The 14,846-nt window shown below is 39.7% G+C and overlaps 3 protein-coding genes across 14 annotated transcripts in view; 1 reads left to right on the top strand and 2 right to left on the bottom strand.

Annotated features, from left to right (window-relative positions):
- LOC125956028 (transient receptor potential cation channel trpm) overlaps positions 1-1,577 on the top strand; it is a 56,655-nt gene extending 55,078 nt beyond the window's left edge. For all 12 annotated transcript variants that reach the window (XM_049687470.1, XM_049687467.1, XM_049687471.1 and 9 more), the window contains one exon: positions 1-1,577. This exon is cut by the window's left edge and continues 863 nt beyond it. In XM_049687470.1, the coding sequence (XP_049543427.1) occupies positions 1-258 (258 nt within the window). In that variant the 3' untranslated portion in view covers positions 259-1,577.
- A 196-nt stretch (positions 1,578-1,773) lies between these two features.
- On the bottom strand, positions 1,774-7,607 carry LOC125955650 (integrin alpha-PS3-like). Its single transcript, XM_049686789.1, has 5 exons — positions 7,330-7,607; positions 6,389-7,262; positions 3,965-4,400; positions 2,763-3,891; positions 1,774-2,695 (listed from the first exon to the last, which is right to left on the bottom strand). Exons 1-5 carry the CDS (start codon positions 7,527-7,529, stop codon positions 1,774-1,776), a joined length of 3,561 nt encoding a protein of 1,186 aa, XP_049542746.1. The 5' UTR covers positions 7,530-7,607.
- A 119-nt stretch (positions 7,608-7,726) lies between these two features.
- Positions 7,727-14,812, bottom strand: LOC125955649 (integrin alpha-PS3-like). Its single transcript, XM_049686788.1, has 5 exons — positions 14,696-14,812; positions 14,105-14,478; positions 13,329-14,033; positions 8,001-8,458; positions 7,727-7,816 (listed from the first exon to the last, which is right to left on the bottom strand). Exons 1-5 carry the CDS (start codon positions 14,800-14,802, stop codon positions 7,727-7,729), a joined length of 1,734 nt encoding a protein of 577 aa, XP_049542745.1. The 5' UTR covers positions 14,803-14,812.
- Positions 14,813-14,846: the final 34 nt, after the last annotated feature.

Below are 14,846 nucleotides of genomic sequence, written 5' to 3'. Positions count from 1 at the left end.
GCAGTGCCGACCAAACCACCTCGCACGACTCGGTTTAGTGATAGTTTGAGCTTGATGGGGACGAAGAGTGTACTAAGCCTGCTGAAGGAGAGCAGCTCCACCAGTACGGAGGACACACAGAACGAACATCGCGATGCAGCCACCATACCGTGCATTAGCACGAACCTGGTGCAGGACGAAATTGCCAAGCTGTCGTCTAACATTAAGAGCAGCACGGACGAGGACACAGAACCGCCAATCAATGAAACCATGTGCTGATTTTAGTTGTGGCCTCCTCTCGTGGGTCGAGCGTGATAAACCATTGGTCATACGATTAGCTATCGATGGTCTATGTGTAGTGTGCGTTTGCCTTTAAGTTAATTACATACAATTTTAGTGATAATCATTGTGCATATTTAGTGGATTATTATTTTCATAACATTATTGATCTGTGGTACTTATATGGTTTTCTTGAGAGGTTTTTTTTCTGACGATTTTGTTCGATTCCTCGAGAGAGTAGTTAAGCGTCATTGTACATTAGGTCTTTGTGGTACGAAATTTTAATTTAATAGGCCATAGAGCGACCCTCACTTTGCTATTATTTTGATGTTTACAAATCTACTGCTATTGCACTATTTTAGCTCATCTAAGATCGGGGTGGCGAGTTAACTGGAAGTCGTTTAAATACCCTCGCAACTTGCAGAGGACATTCGATTTATCCCAGTTGAACAATCGAATTTAGCAGCTTATTTCGTGTACGGAAGCTTCGATTGTTTGAGGGCTAATGATCATACTTCAAATGAGTGGGGCGTAGCGACACTCTTAGATAAGCATCTTATTTTCAATAGATATCAACATATTTATTTGACTTATGAATGAAGCTGCTTCGAGTAAGCAAAGAAGTGAGAGATGGATAAAATACAATCATTTATCATATTTAAGGACGGTTGTGTCAACGGGAACCGTCGCCTGTCATGTTGGCAAAGAAGACTAGCTAATTTTGAAAGTATTTGATTGAATAGAAATGTTATCGAACGTATCTCAAGATAATTTATCTTTGCCCCTGTCAGCAATTGTTGCGTACTGAATCATTCATTATGCTGGTACGTTTTTAGTACCAATCCATGATAGTTTACGTAATATTGCTAGTAAAAAAGCTTCTGATGAACCCGTCTTCGTCTTCAACTCTTCGTCAAGAAATGTATAAATTAACTCGTTTGTTAATACTGACACAGTGAAGCGCTATGGAGTGTTACGTTGTTAATATGCAAAATTAGAATAGAGGGTTTGAAGACAACAAAAGATTGTAGCATAAATCTGATTGTTTCGCCATACCGTATGTGAGATGTACTAAAATCAGACAATATTATTGAAATAAATGTTAAAAGGGTGATGCGGTGTGATAGACAGACAGCTTTGGATGCTGCAGTGTCCGATTAATTGGTTGGATAAAAGTAGCATACTTGAAGGGAATATTGAGCGTGTATATGTTGATAGATGAAGTAATCGATAATCGCCAAGGGAGTATCGCTTTTGAAAGCGGTTTGAGTGAATAATTACGAAACGATAAATAAAAATTGGAACAACTCCAGTAAACACATGAAATTTGAAGAAATTTATTTTTTTTATAGTTTAATCACTGTTGACATTGTATTTAATAATATCTTTTCAAAGCAAGTGTAATTAGTTCAGCAAGTTTTTTAAACAAATATATTTTCTTTGTATATTTTTAACTTTTAGCATTTCAAAAATAATTTTCCAACTTGCTCTTCGTGAAGGTATTTGGCCAAAGAACTACATATCAAGAACAGACGAACGCAGACAGCCGACAGTTCCTTCAACAGATGTGTTTGTTTCGATCTTTTTATAACTTTGTTTTATCTCGTTTCTTAGAGTACGCTCGAAAAAGCCTTTTCGATACATTATGTAGGAAATAAGAGCCATCACTAGCAGTCCTCCAAGTGATGAATATATATAAAATTTCATTGGTGTGCTAGAGATCAATGTTTTTGTGATGGTAATATCAATATCGTTGCTAGTAATGTTAAATGATGATCGATCACTATCTGACCTTTTGTGCAAATGTGATAGAACCTGAATAACAAAGACATTCTTTTCTCCCTCGAGACAAGCGTTAATTGCATCTAGATCAATTGTGTATCGAAGTTCGATAATTATTGGCAAATTATCAGCTAAAAATGATTCGAGATTGGCTTGAGTTTTGTAACATCCAACCTGAGCATCTGAGCAGTTGAAGAAAACCGTTCGGTTTGATGATAAACTTCTTTTGGTTTGCAAGTTTGAATTAATGCGTGTGTCATTTGGAGAAATCGAAGGGTTTGATCTTTCGGATCGGGACTCATTTTTCCCTAAGTGTAATCCACTTGTTTGAGCTGATGATACATGTGCGACTGAAGTCATGATAATTTCATCGGTAGTTGCAAAAGGACTCGGGGGCTCAGCAACAGACGCCTTTTCCAAGATTGCAATGGTATGATTATGATATATTACTTCAAGGCTGATGCTGTCGCTTAGAATGATTTGGCATTGGCTGTAACTTCCGGTACCGGACGTTCTGTTATAAACCAATGGAATGTTCAAATGGAGTAATGCATCTAGAAGTGAGCTAGGTCCATTGTTATAAAGTGTCCAATTGTGTGTGACGTTGAATAATCCACTCATCTGATCAAGACTAATATCGGCAACTGACGGTTCGCTGTGATTTGAAAGGAAACAATTTAAAGTATGAGCAAAAGATAATCTTTGCAAAAAGATCTTCTTACCTGAACAATTCTATGTCATTGTGCACGATGAGCATCAGATCTAATTCCTGTTGGTTATCAGCTGGATTCAGCTCGATGCTAATGGTAGTAGCTTTTGCATGTACTTTCAAATGATCATGTCCTTCAAGCATAGTTAAATCGAATGTGAATGATATGTTGATGATCGCTTTAGTCTTTAGAGGAAGCCGATTGTTTAACATGCAAACTATACTCGTCTCTCCGTCGTTTTGTGGTTTGGAATCACAATCTCGTTTTAGCTTTGTTAAGGAGAGGCTTATCGGAACTATCAACTTCAACTGTGAAAAATGGGCAGCTTCACCAATATTTTCAATCTGCATTTCAAGTGTTGCTGTCTTTCTCGAACCAATAATGAAGGGGCTGGTGATGTTGATCCATTGTAAACTTGTAATCCGTAGGTTTGGGTTGCAGATATGGTTATCGCAATAAATGCCGATGGAGAATTGTTTACTGACACTATTTCTAATTTCTGGATCGAGGATGGCACAATGTTCACAGAAGTGTTTGCCTTCAGGCGGAGAAGAATTGATTGTAAGATCGTACTTTATCTCGATTGTAACAGGCAAGGGAAATTTTATCTCTTTCAGGCGTCCAGTAGCATTTGAATCATTGACTGATATGTAAAATTTCTGACAAGATTCATGCTCTCCTACATTGATGATGTTGGATGATGAATTAGTGGCATTGTTCTGAAGTGACGCTAGCCGAAGGGCCAAGTCCAGCTGAAGTCGATACTGCAGTTGAACGTCAAACGATGGTCCATCTTTTCGGACAAACTCCCGCGAGAAGCAAATTTCAACCTCGATCGAGCTTCCCTCGATTGGTATCCGGTTTGTAGTTGAACTGATAGTAGCATTCACTTTTACGATAGGATATGATCTATAAACGCAGACCACTTCTGCGTTCGGAGCACCGATGGCCAAGTCGTTGTAACCATTTCCGTCAATGTCCACTCCACGCGAGATCGAATAACCAAACATTGGTTGGTGGATAGCTTTTATATCAGAAGGAGCCTTTATAACTTGGCTCGGAATTTTTCGTATTCCTTCTACAGATCCAAGGAAGATGTACACGACGCCATTGTCTTCATGCGGAGCACCTACAGCCATATCTGAGAGAAGAAATATATCATTTGAAAGCGGCTGAATGTAGATCTAGAATGCATTGCGGAGAACATATCCTACCACCGTAACCATCTCGATTGATATCTCCTAATTTTCCCAAGCTCGTTCCGAAGCGGCCGCCGAAGGCGTAGGATGATGATAGGGTTGCTTGTAGCTCAAAGCTCAACCCTCCCTTATTCTGATAAACATACACTACTCCATTATCGAAATCCTTCGTTCGGCTATGCATTGGAGCTGCTATAGCGAGATCCGCTAATCCATCGTTATTGAAGTCTTCGGTGAGCAGCGCATATCCAAAGTACTCGCCAAGCTGGTGGCCAGCGAAGAGTCGGCGCTTTTGCAATACTGTCTCATTCAACCCTTTCTGCTCAACGTAATCGAAGATGAGCACCAGTCCTAAGCCGTGTTCAGCCCTTGGCGCACTAGCAACGTACAGAACTGACTCGTTTTTCACAAACTGTCCAGAACTCACGGCATAGCCAAAGTAAGAATTATACTTAAAAAGATTCAATCGACGAGAGTTAGGGACAGTAGTTTCGTGCCAAAAAGCTGATCCCGGAAGTGCGTTGTTAGGTGTAATTAATATATTTGATTGATTTCTTCCGCCGTTTAATCGATGTCGGTATCGTATGACAGTGCCAGTGCCGAACTTTGCGCCAGGGGCGCCGATTAGAATTTCAGTTCCATTGCCTGTCATATGCACACTGAATCCGAGTTGGCTTACCGCATAGTCTGGATCCCACAGTTCTTTGCCTGATGGAACAACAACAGAAAATTTTAACAATAAAGTGAAGTAATCATCTTTGTAAGGCATTGAACTTACTATTGCTATGTAAGAAATGTATTTCATAGCTCTTTGTTGTTCCATTTGTTACTATGCAAGATCCATGCATGTATTTAAAGATTTCAGATTCTCTACAGATCCTCTTTGGTGCACAAACAACGAACCGATTGGATTTTGATGCCAATCCGTCCATTGATGATCCAAACATCGGAGACTCAGTCTTAGACGACTGGAATACTCGTTTGGTCTCATTCGTATGAATGTTAAGCGACCCATCGAAGGGACTTGGATGACACTCATTTGCATCAAACATACACTGATAGGTGCTTGTAGTTTCGTTGGATGAATACAATCGTGGTGCTCCAACGATGACGCTAGTTCGATCGAAAACAAAAGAAATGTAAAAAATCCAATTCATGACTGTTTTAAGATAATGCTGCTGACTCATATATTTGGCTGAACAATTTTTTACGATAACATGTTTCTCTCGTTGTGCTACTTTTTTGTTCCAAAGGCTTTCTGCTATAGGACTTATGAATCATAGCGAAATGAAAGTTATTATTATTCGGTATATGGTAGCTATGATTGATGTCTGCAATCCACTTTCTTTGTTTAAAGTATAATGTAAATGAATATAGTAAAAGCTTAACATTTCCCAGTGTTTAGATTTGGTCGTTGTTTCAACTGTTCAGAAATTGTACTAACCCAGTTGTATGCAGGCTAATGGAATATCCAAAATTAGGACCGGGACTCTGTTGCTCGTTGTTGCTCGATGATGGCGGTTTTCGGAAGATATAATTGGTTTCGCCAAACATTTCCACTCCGTGTCCCGATGAAATCCACGACAACGGTAACAGCCACAACATCACCCACTTGCTCACAGCCATAATAATTTCAAACAAGTCTTATTAACTTTACAGTTTTACACAAACATCACGATGAATTTGTCAGATTGATCTAACGTACACCAACTTTTGAATTATTTCCATCACCACCAAATGTTTGCGTCCATCTCGAACGATTTCACTGTAGAAACTAAATTAATTGAGCCATTTTCTTTTCTCAGAACTATGCTTCTTTGCATTACACATGTTCATGCCCAGTCGAGTATAACTGGTGAAAATAGCTCCTAGAGGAGCGCGATACCATTCGCAACATTGACTTTCGTTGGTCTATCAGTTGCTATGGTGTGTTTCCCTTCAGCCTTGTTCCATATGTTATACTTCGCTTGATAAAAAGGCAAAAGTAATAAAATAAAAATAGAAGTGTGTTATACCTCCTAGAATCTTCCTAAAGCATTCGCTACAGCAGGGTAGTCCAACTAGTTAAGGAACCTATAGAAGATAATCAATAATCATGAAGCTAAGATAATCAATAATAATAAAAGATAATCGCTATTAATCCATATATAAGCATGAATCAATCTACACTGCCCCGGGACTATTACGTGTTTGGTCCTTAGATGTGTCTGATTCGATCGGTTTAAAATGTTATTTCCATTTATTTCACATCGGCACATTTCACAATTTATTTTGTTGTACTTTCATATTTTTTGTAAAATCTCTACAATAACATCAATTATAAGTATGTTCTTACTATTTTTTAATCAGAAATTTTCAACATGCTTTTCATGAACGTATTTGGCCAATTAACTAGATATCAAGAACAGACGAACGCAGACAGCGGGGAGTTCCTTCAACAGATGTGTTTGTTTCGATCTTTTTATAACGTTGTTTCATCTCGTTTCTTAGAGTACGCTCGAAAAAGCCTTTTCGATACATTATGTAGGAAATAAGAGCCATCACTAGCAGTCCTCCAAGTGATGAATATATATAAAATTTCATTGGTGTGCTAGAGATCAATGTTTTTGTGATGGTAATATCAATATCGTTGCTAGTAATGTTAAATGATGATCGATCACTATCTGACCTTTTGTGCAAATGTGATAGAACCTGAATAACAAAGACATTCTTTTCTCCCTCGAGACAAGCGTTAATTGCATCTAGATCAATTGTGTATCGAAGTTCGATAATTATTGGCAAATTATCAGCTAAAAATGATTCGAGATTGGCTTGAGTCTTGTAACATCCAACCTGAGCACCTGAGCAGTTGAAGAAAAGCGTTCGGTTTGAAAATAAACTTCTTTTGGTTTGCAAGTTTAAATTAATGCGTGTGTCATTTGGAAAAATCGAAGGGTTTGATCTTTCGGATCGGGACTCATTTTTCCCTAAGTGTAATCCACTTGTTTGAGCTGATGATACCTGTGCGACTGAAGTCATGATAATTTCATCGGTAGTTGCAAAAGGACTCGGGGGCTCAGCAATAGACGCCTTTTTCAAGATTGCAATGGTATGATTATGATATATTACTTCAAGGCTGATGCTGTCGCTTAGAATGATTTGGCATTGGCTGTAACTCCCGGTACCGGACGTTCTGTTATAAACCAATGGAATGTTCAAATGGAGTAATGCATCTTGAAGTGAGCTAGGTCCATTGTTATAAAGTGTCCAATTGTGTGTGACGTTGAATAATCCACTCATCTGATCAAGACTAATATCGGCAACCGACGGTTCGCTGTGATTTGGAAGGAAACAAATTAAAGTATGAGCAAAAGATAATCTTTGCAAAAAGATCTTCTTACCTGAACAATTCTATGTCATTGTGCGCAATGAGCATCAGATCTAATTCCTGTTGGTTATCAGCTGGATTCAAGTCGATGCTAATGGTAGTAGCTTTTGCATGTACTTTCAAATGATCATGTCCTTCAAGCATAGTTAAATCGAATGTGAATGATATGTTGATGATCGCTTTAGTCTTTAGAGGAAGCCGATTGTTTAACATGCAAACTATACTGGTCTCTCCGTCGGTTTGTGGTTTGGAATCACAATCTCGTTTTAGCTTTGTTAAGGAGAGGTTTATCGGAACTATCAACTCCAATTGAGAAAAATGGGCAGCTTCACCAATGTTTTCAATCTGCATTTCAAGTGTTGCTGTCTTTCTCGAACCAATAATGAAGGGGCTGGTGGTATTAACCCATTCTAAACTTGTAATCCGTAGGTTTGGGTTGCAGAAATGATCGTCGCAATAGACGTCGATGGAGAAATATCTACTGACACTATTGCTGCTATCTGGATCGAGGATGGCACAATGTTCACAGAAGTGTTTGCCTTCAGGCGGAGAAGACTTGGTTGTAAGATCGTACTTTATCTCGATTGTAACAGGCAAGGGAAATTTTATCTCTTTCATACGTCCAGTAGCATATGAATCATTGACTGATATGTAAAATTTCTGACAAGATTCATGCTCTCCTACATTGATGATGTTGGATGATGAATTAGTGGCATTGTTCTGAAGTGACGCTAGCTGAAGGGCCAAATCAAGCTTGAGGCTGTACTCCAGTTCAATTTCAAACGATGGTCCATCTTTTCGGACAAACTCTCGCGAGAAGCAAATTTCAACCTCTATCGAGCTTCCCTCGATTGGTATCCGGTTTGTAGTTGAACTGATGGTAGCATTCACTTTCACGATAGGATATGATCTATAAACGCAGACCATTTCTGCGTTCGGAGCACCGATGGCCAAGTCGTTGTAACCATTTCCGTCAATGTCCACTCCACGCGAGATCGAATAACCAAACATTGGTTGGTGGATAGCTTTTATATCAGAAGGAGCCTTTATAACTTGGCTCGGAATTTTTCGTATTCCTTCTACAGATCCAAGGAAGATGTACACCACGCCATTGTCTTCATGCGGAGCACCTACAGCCATATCTGAGAGAAGAAATATATCATTTGAAAGCGGCTGAATGTAGATCTAGAATGCATTGAGAAGAAGATGTCCTACCACCGTAACCATCTCGATTGATGTCTCCTATTTTTCCCAAGCTCGTTCCGAAGCGGCCTCCGAAGGCGTAGGATGATGATAGGGTTGCTTGTAGCTCAAAGCTCAATCCTCCCTTATTCTGATAAACATACACTACTCCATTATCGAAATCCTTCGTTCGGCTATGCATTGGAGCTGCTATAGCGAGATCCGCTAATCCATCGTTATTGAAGTCTTCGGTGAGCAGCGCATATCCAAAGTACTCGCCAAGCTGGTGGCCAGCGAAGAGTCGGCGCTTTTGCAATACTGTCTCATTCAACCCTTTCTGCTCAACGTAATCGAAGATGAGCACCAGTCCTAAGCCGTGTTCAGCCCTTGGCGCACTAGCAACGTACAGAACTGACTCGTTTTTCACAAACTGTCCAGAACTCACGGCATAGCCAAAGTAAGAATTATACTTAAAAAGATTCAATCGACGAGAGTTAGGGACAGTAGTTTCGTGCCAAAAAACTGATCCTGGAAGTGCGTTGTTAGGTGTATATAATACATTTGATAAATTTCTTCCGCCGTTTAATCGATGTCGGTATCGCACGACCGTTCCGGCCCAGTTCGTCACACCAGGGGCGCCGATTAGAATTTCAGTTCCATCGTCTGTCATATGTACATTAAATCCAAGCTGGGTAAACTCGTAATTTTTATCGCGCAGCTCTGTGGCTGGTGCAGGAACAATAAATATAAGTTAATAATATCGGAAGTATAATAATAAGAAATTAAAATAATTAGCAAATGTTTAAGTTTGATCTTCTTGGTGTGACAGTAGACTTACTATTTCTATGTAAGAGATGAATTTCATGACTATTTGCTGTACCATTTGTTACTATGCAAGAGCCATGAATATATTTGAAAGCAGGAGTTTCATGACAGATCCTCTTTGGTGCACAAACAACGAGCCAATTGGGTTGTGATGCCAATCCGTCCATTGATGATCCAAACATCGGAGACTCAGTCTCAGTCGATTTTGCAGGCTTGTTTTTCTCTTTCATATGAGTGTTAAGTAACCCATCGAAAGGACTCGGGAGGCAGTCGTTAGTTTGAAAGCTACATTGATAAGTACTGGTTGTTTCATTGGATAATTTCATTCGGGGTGCTCCAACGATGACGCTGAATACGAGAAACCGAAAAAAAGTGTACAAATAGTAAAGAATACAAAACATGACTGTTTTGAGATACTGCCGTTGAATCACGAATGGAAGGTTGCACTTTTGTTTTACGACTCAAATCAAATAGTGAATCAAATAGTGTTCAGAATTGGTTAATGTTTGCACTATTCAGAAATTGAACTAACCCAGTTGTATGCAGGCTAATGGAATATCCAAAATTAGAACCGGGACTCTGTTGCACGTTGTTGCTGGATGACGGCGGTTTTCGGAAGGTATAATTGGGTTCTCCACACATGTTCATCCCCTGTCCTGATGAAATCCAAAAGAACGGTAACAGCCACAACTTCACCCACTTGCTCACAGTCATAGTAATTTTAAACAAGTCTTATTAAATGTACAGTTTTACACAAACACCTCGTTGAATTTGTAAAATTGATCTAACGAGCAACACGCTTCGATATAATGTTTGCGTTCTTCTCGAACGACTTCACTGTAGAAACTAAATTAATTGAGCCATATTCTTTTCTCAAAACTATACCCCGCTGCATTACACATGTGCATGTCCAGTGACGAATATAGCTCGATGGTGCAATGATTTTCGAGTGTCGTCAATTTACAACATACGCGAAGATAGACGCGTCGTTACCAGTTCTAGCGAAACTAGCAAAACGAGCGCAGAACGGCGAACCACTATTGATTCTCATGGTGATGAAAAGAAGACGAATGGGGGGGTGGGTCAGAACGATAGCAGCTTGTCGCTTTAGCAGTTAAATAGATTGAATGTGAGTGAGGAGTTTCACGAGAAACAGAAATGTTCACTTCTATTTTGAAATTTGAAAAACGACCAAAGTAGTGTTACATGCCTCACTTACCCATGTGCGTACCAAAGTAGCTCCTTAAGGAGGTAGATACGATGCGCATGCTTTGTGCCTGCTGCACTATATTAAAGGACACAGTGAACATGAAGGTGCTTCGTTGGAAAAAGGCACACTTTCCCGCGGCACAACACCGTAACAACCATGTTTCCAGGTGCTTTTGATTACCGTATACCTATGAAGCATTAAATATTATTTTAAACTAAAATAGCAAAAACCCTTGCTCGAGTAAATACTTATCTTTTTCGTTTAAATGAAGAATAGTTATTTAGCCAAATGTTTATTGAAATTACCATAGTTTCAACTTCGTAAGGCATTTCTTTCCGTCTCCTTGAATATGTTCCGGAGATCTTCCTCCTTGGATATGTTCCGGATATACTCAACAGCAGTTTCTTTGGTGTATTGCGGTACAAGAGCTATTTAATTCCATGTTGCCCAACATTTCGAAGCGTGATGAGTAATGTTTTTTTTTCCATTGTCAAACGAGAAGGAAAATTGTATCCAGGTTGACATGAATGGACTTACAACAGATGTTCGAATCGCGGCCTCTAGAAAGTAACCTGCATTTTGCATATTATTCATCTTGAAATATGTTTGAATCAATTGACATTGCGCTATAACTGTTTCGTGTTTGGTTCATAGATGTGCTTGTTTCGATCTTTTTATAACGCTGTTTCATCTCGTTTCTTAGAGTACGCTCGAAAAAGCCTTTTCGATACATTATGTAGGAAATAAGAGCCATCACTAGCAGTCCTCCAAGTGATGAATATATATAAAATTTCATTGGTGTGCTAGAGATCAATGTTTTTGTGGTGGTAATATCAATATCGTTGCTAGTAATGTTAAATGATGATCGATCACTATCTGACCTTTTGTGCAAATGTGATAGAACCTGAATAACAAAGACATTCTTTTCTCCCTCGAGACAAGCGTTAATTGCATCTAGATCAATTGTGTATCGAAGTTCGATAATTATTGGCAAATTATCAGCTAAAAATGATTCGAGATTGGCTTGAGTCTTGTAACATCCAACCTGAGCACCTGAGCAGTTGAAGAAAAGCGTTCGGTTTGAAAATAAACTTCTTTTGGTTTGCAAGTTTAAATTAATGCGTGTGTCATTTGGAAAAATCGAAGGGTTTGATCTTTCGGATCGCGACTCATTTTTCCCTAAGTGTAATCCACTTGTTTGAGCTGATGATACCTGTGCGACTGAATTCATGATAATTTCATCGGTAGTAGCAAAAGGATTAAGGGGCTCAGCAATAGACGCCTTTTCCAAGATTGCAATGGTTTGATTATGATATATTACTTCAAGGCTGATGCTGTCGCTTAGAATGATTTGGCATTGGCTGTAACTCCCGGTACCGGACGTTCTGTTATAAACCAATGGAATGTTCAAATGGAGTAATGCATCTTGAAGTGAGCTAGGTCCATTGTTATAAAGTGTCCAATTGTGTGTGACGTTGAATAATCCACTCATCTGATCAAGACTAATATCGGCAACCGACGGTTCGCTGTGATTTGGAAGGAAACAAATTAAAGTATGAGCAAAAGATAATCTTTGCAAAAAGATCTTCTTACCTGAACAATTCTATGTCATTGTGCGCAATGAGCATCAGATCTAATTCCTGTTGGTTATCAGCTGGATTCAGGTCGATGCTAATGGTAGTAGCTTTTGCATGTACTTTCAAATGATCATGTCTTTCAAGCATAGTTAAATCGAATGTGAATGATATGTTGATGATCGCTTTAGTCTTTAGAGGAAGCCGATTGTTTAACATGCAAACTATACTGGTCTCTCCGCCGTTTTGTGGTTTGGAATCACAATCTCGTTTTAGCTTTGTTAAGGAGAGGTTTATTGGAACAATCAACTCCAATTGAGAAAAATGGGCAGCTTCACCAATGTTTTCGATCTGCATTTCAAGTGTTGCTGTCTTTCTTGAACCAATAATGAAGGGGCTGGTGATGTTGATCCATTGTAAACTTGTAGTCCGTAGGTTTGGGTTGCAGATATGGTCGTCGCAATAAATGCCGATGGAGAATTGTTTACTGACACTATTGCTGCTATCTGGATCGAGGATGGCACAATGTTCACAGAAGTGTTTGCCTTGAGGCGGAGAAGACTTGGTTGTAAGATCGTACTTTATCTCGATTGTAACAGGCAAGGGAAATTTTATCTCTTTCATACGTCCAGTAGCATATGAATCATTGACTGATATGTAAAATTTCTGACAAGATTCATGCTCTCCTACATTGATGATGTTGGATGATGAATTAGTGGCATTGTTCTGAAGTGACGCTAGCTGAAGGGCCAAATCAAGCTTGAGGCTGTACTCCAGTTCAATTTCAAACGATGGTCCATCTTTTCGGACAAACTCTTGCGAGAAGCAAATTTCAACCTCTATCGAGCTTCCCTCGATTGGTATCCGGTTTGTAGTTGAACTGATGGTAGCATTCACTTTCACGATAGGATATGATCTATAAACGTAGACCATTTCTGCGTTCGGAGCACCGATGGCCAAGTCGTTGTAACCATTTCCGTCAATGTCCACTCCACGCGAGATCGAATAACCAAACATTGGTTGGTGGATAGCTTTTATATCAGAAGGAGCCTTTATAACTTGGCTCGGAATTTTTCGTATTCCTTCTACAGATCCAAGGAAGATGTACACCACGCCATTGTCTTCATGCGGAGCACCTACAGCCATATCTGAGAGAAGAAATATATCATTTGAAAGCGGCTGAATGTAGATCTAGAATGCATTGAGAAGAAGATGTCCTACCACCGTAACCATCTCGATTGATGTCTCCTATTTTTCCCAAGCTCGTTCCGAAGCGGCCTCCGAAGGCGTAGGATGATGATAGGGTTGCTTGTAGCTCAAAGCTCAATCCTCCCTTATTCTGATAAACATAGACTACTCCATTATCGAACTCCATTGTAACACCATGCATTGGAGCTGCTATAGCGAGATCCGGTAATCCATCGTTATTGAAGTCTTCGGTGAGCAATGCATATCCAAAGTACTCGCCAAGCTGGTGGCCAGTGATTGTCTGGAGCACGCTTATGCCAATTTCATTCTCTAAAGGTTGTTGAACGTAATCGAAGATGAGCACCAATCCTCGCCCCTCTTTAGAAAGTGGGGCACTAGCAACGTACAGGACCTTCTGATTCGCCAAGAAGTGTCCAGAGCTAACGGCATACCCGAAGTATGAGAATGTACCCAACGTTTCTAAGCGTATCGGGTTAGGGACAGTAGTTTCATGTGAATAGTATCGATCATACACGACATGAACATTATTCCATGCCACCCTCCTAGTCTTATTGCTATTCCGACGGTAGCGTATGACAGTTCCAGTCCATTCCATGACACCAGGAGCACCTATGATAATTTCAGTTCCATCATCCGTCACGTGCACATTAAATCCCAATTGGCCGAGCATGTAAAAGTAAACCTTTTTATTATTCGGCAGTTTATAGCCCTGCATTTCTTAAAAAAAAAAACAATTTAATCGACATTATGTGAAGGGGGCACGTGTAATATTTCTGTTTTTAACTTACTGTTCAACATAAACGGTTTAATTTTATGTGGCGTTTCTGATATGTTGGATGCACGAGTATCGTCGATAACATAGCATACACCATGCAAATGATACTGTTCATTCAACTCGCCGATAGCCTTCGGAGCGCAAGCCACGAACCAATTTCCATCTGCTGTCAACCCGTCCATTGCAGCCCCCAGCAACCGGTAGTCTTTTCGCTCGGATCGAATATAACCATCGTACCTTTCAACATGGATGTTACCCTCCTTATCGAGATGAAATGGCCAACAGCCAGATGCTGATGTGTAGCTGCACTTGTAGACTGCTCCGGGTTCATGGATATTTCGTTGAGATTCAAGTTGGGATTGTGCCCTTGGTGCTCCAATAAATACTCTGTCATAACGGAATGTTGAAACGGAATGCATCTATCGTCGAGTTATAGTGTCTGAAGTTTATCTTAAGGTATCGTTCTGTTGGATAAACAACCATACTTAGACCATAAAGCACGATGTGGCTGGTTCGTATGAGTCATAGGGTCAAATGTTCAACAAAACTATTATTCTTATTACTAAACGCGAACCATGGTTTACGTTTTGTTTGCGTTTCTTACCCACTAACTCGTAAATTGACTGTATAGCCAAAGTACGAACTGCGATTCTGCTGCTTGAAACTATTCACCGAAGACTTTCGGAAAATATAGTTGGCCTCCCGGAACATTTGGGTGCCATGAGCAAAATGCGTAAATATTAAGATAACAATCC

The sequence above is a fragment of the Anopheles darlingi genome, chromosome 3, assembly GCF_943734745.1.
Source record: "Anopheles darlingi chromosome 3, idAnoDarlMG_H_01, whole genome shotgun sequence".
NCBI classification, from domain to species: Eukaryota; Metazoa; Arthropoda; class Insecta; order Diptera; family Culicidae; genus Anopheles; species Anopheles darlingi.
The sequence above is the reverse complement of the archived record's forward strand: the minus strand, read 5'-3'. Positions and strand labels throughout refer to the sequence as shown.

Bases quoted from the DNA above. Each gene is read 5' to 3' on its own strand.
- LOC125955650 (XM_049686789.1), bottom strand. From the start codon at position 7,529: ATGTTAAACAATCGGCTTCCTCTAAAGACTAAAGCGATCATCAACATA. The intron at 3,892-3,964 runs GTAGGATATGTT...TTCTTCTCTCAG, and splicing joins CAATCGAGATGGTTACGGTG to ATATGGCTGTAGGTGCTCCG. The intron at 2,696-2,762 runs GTAAGAAGATCT...TTCAAATCACAG, and splicing joins AATGACATAGAATTGTTCAG to CGAACCGTCAGTTGCCGATA.
- LOC125955649 (XM_049686788.1), bottom strand. From the start codon at position 14,802: ATGTTCCGGGAGGCCAACTATATTTTCCGAAAGTCTTCGGTGAATAGT. The intron at 14,479-14,695 runs GTAAGAAACGCA...CCGTTATGACAG, and splicing joins GTCAATTTACGAGTTAGTGG to AGTATTTATTGGAGCACCAA. The intron at 8,459-13,328 runs GTAGGACATCTT...TTCTTCTCTCAG, and splicing joins CAATCGAGATGGTTACGGTG to ATATGGCTGTAGGTGCTCCG.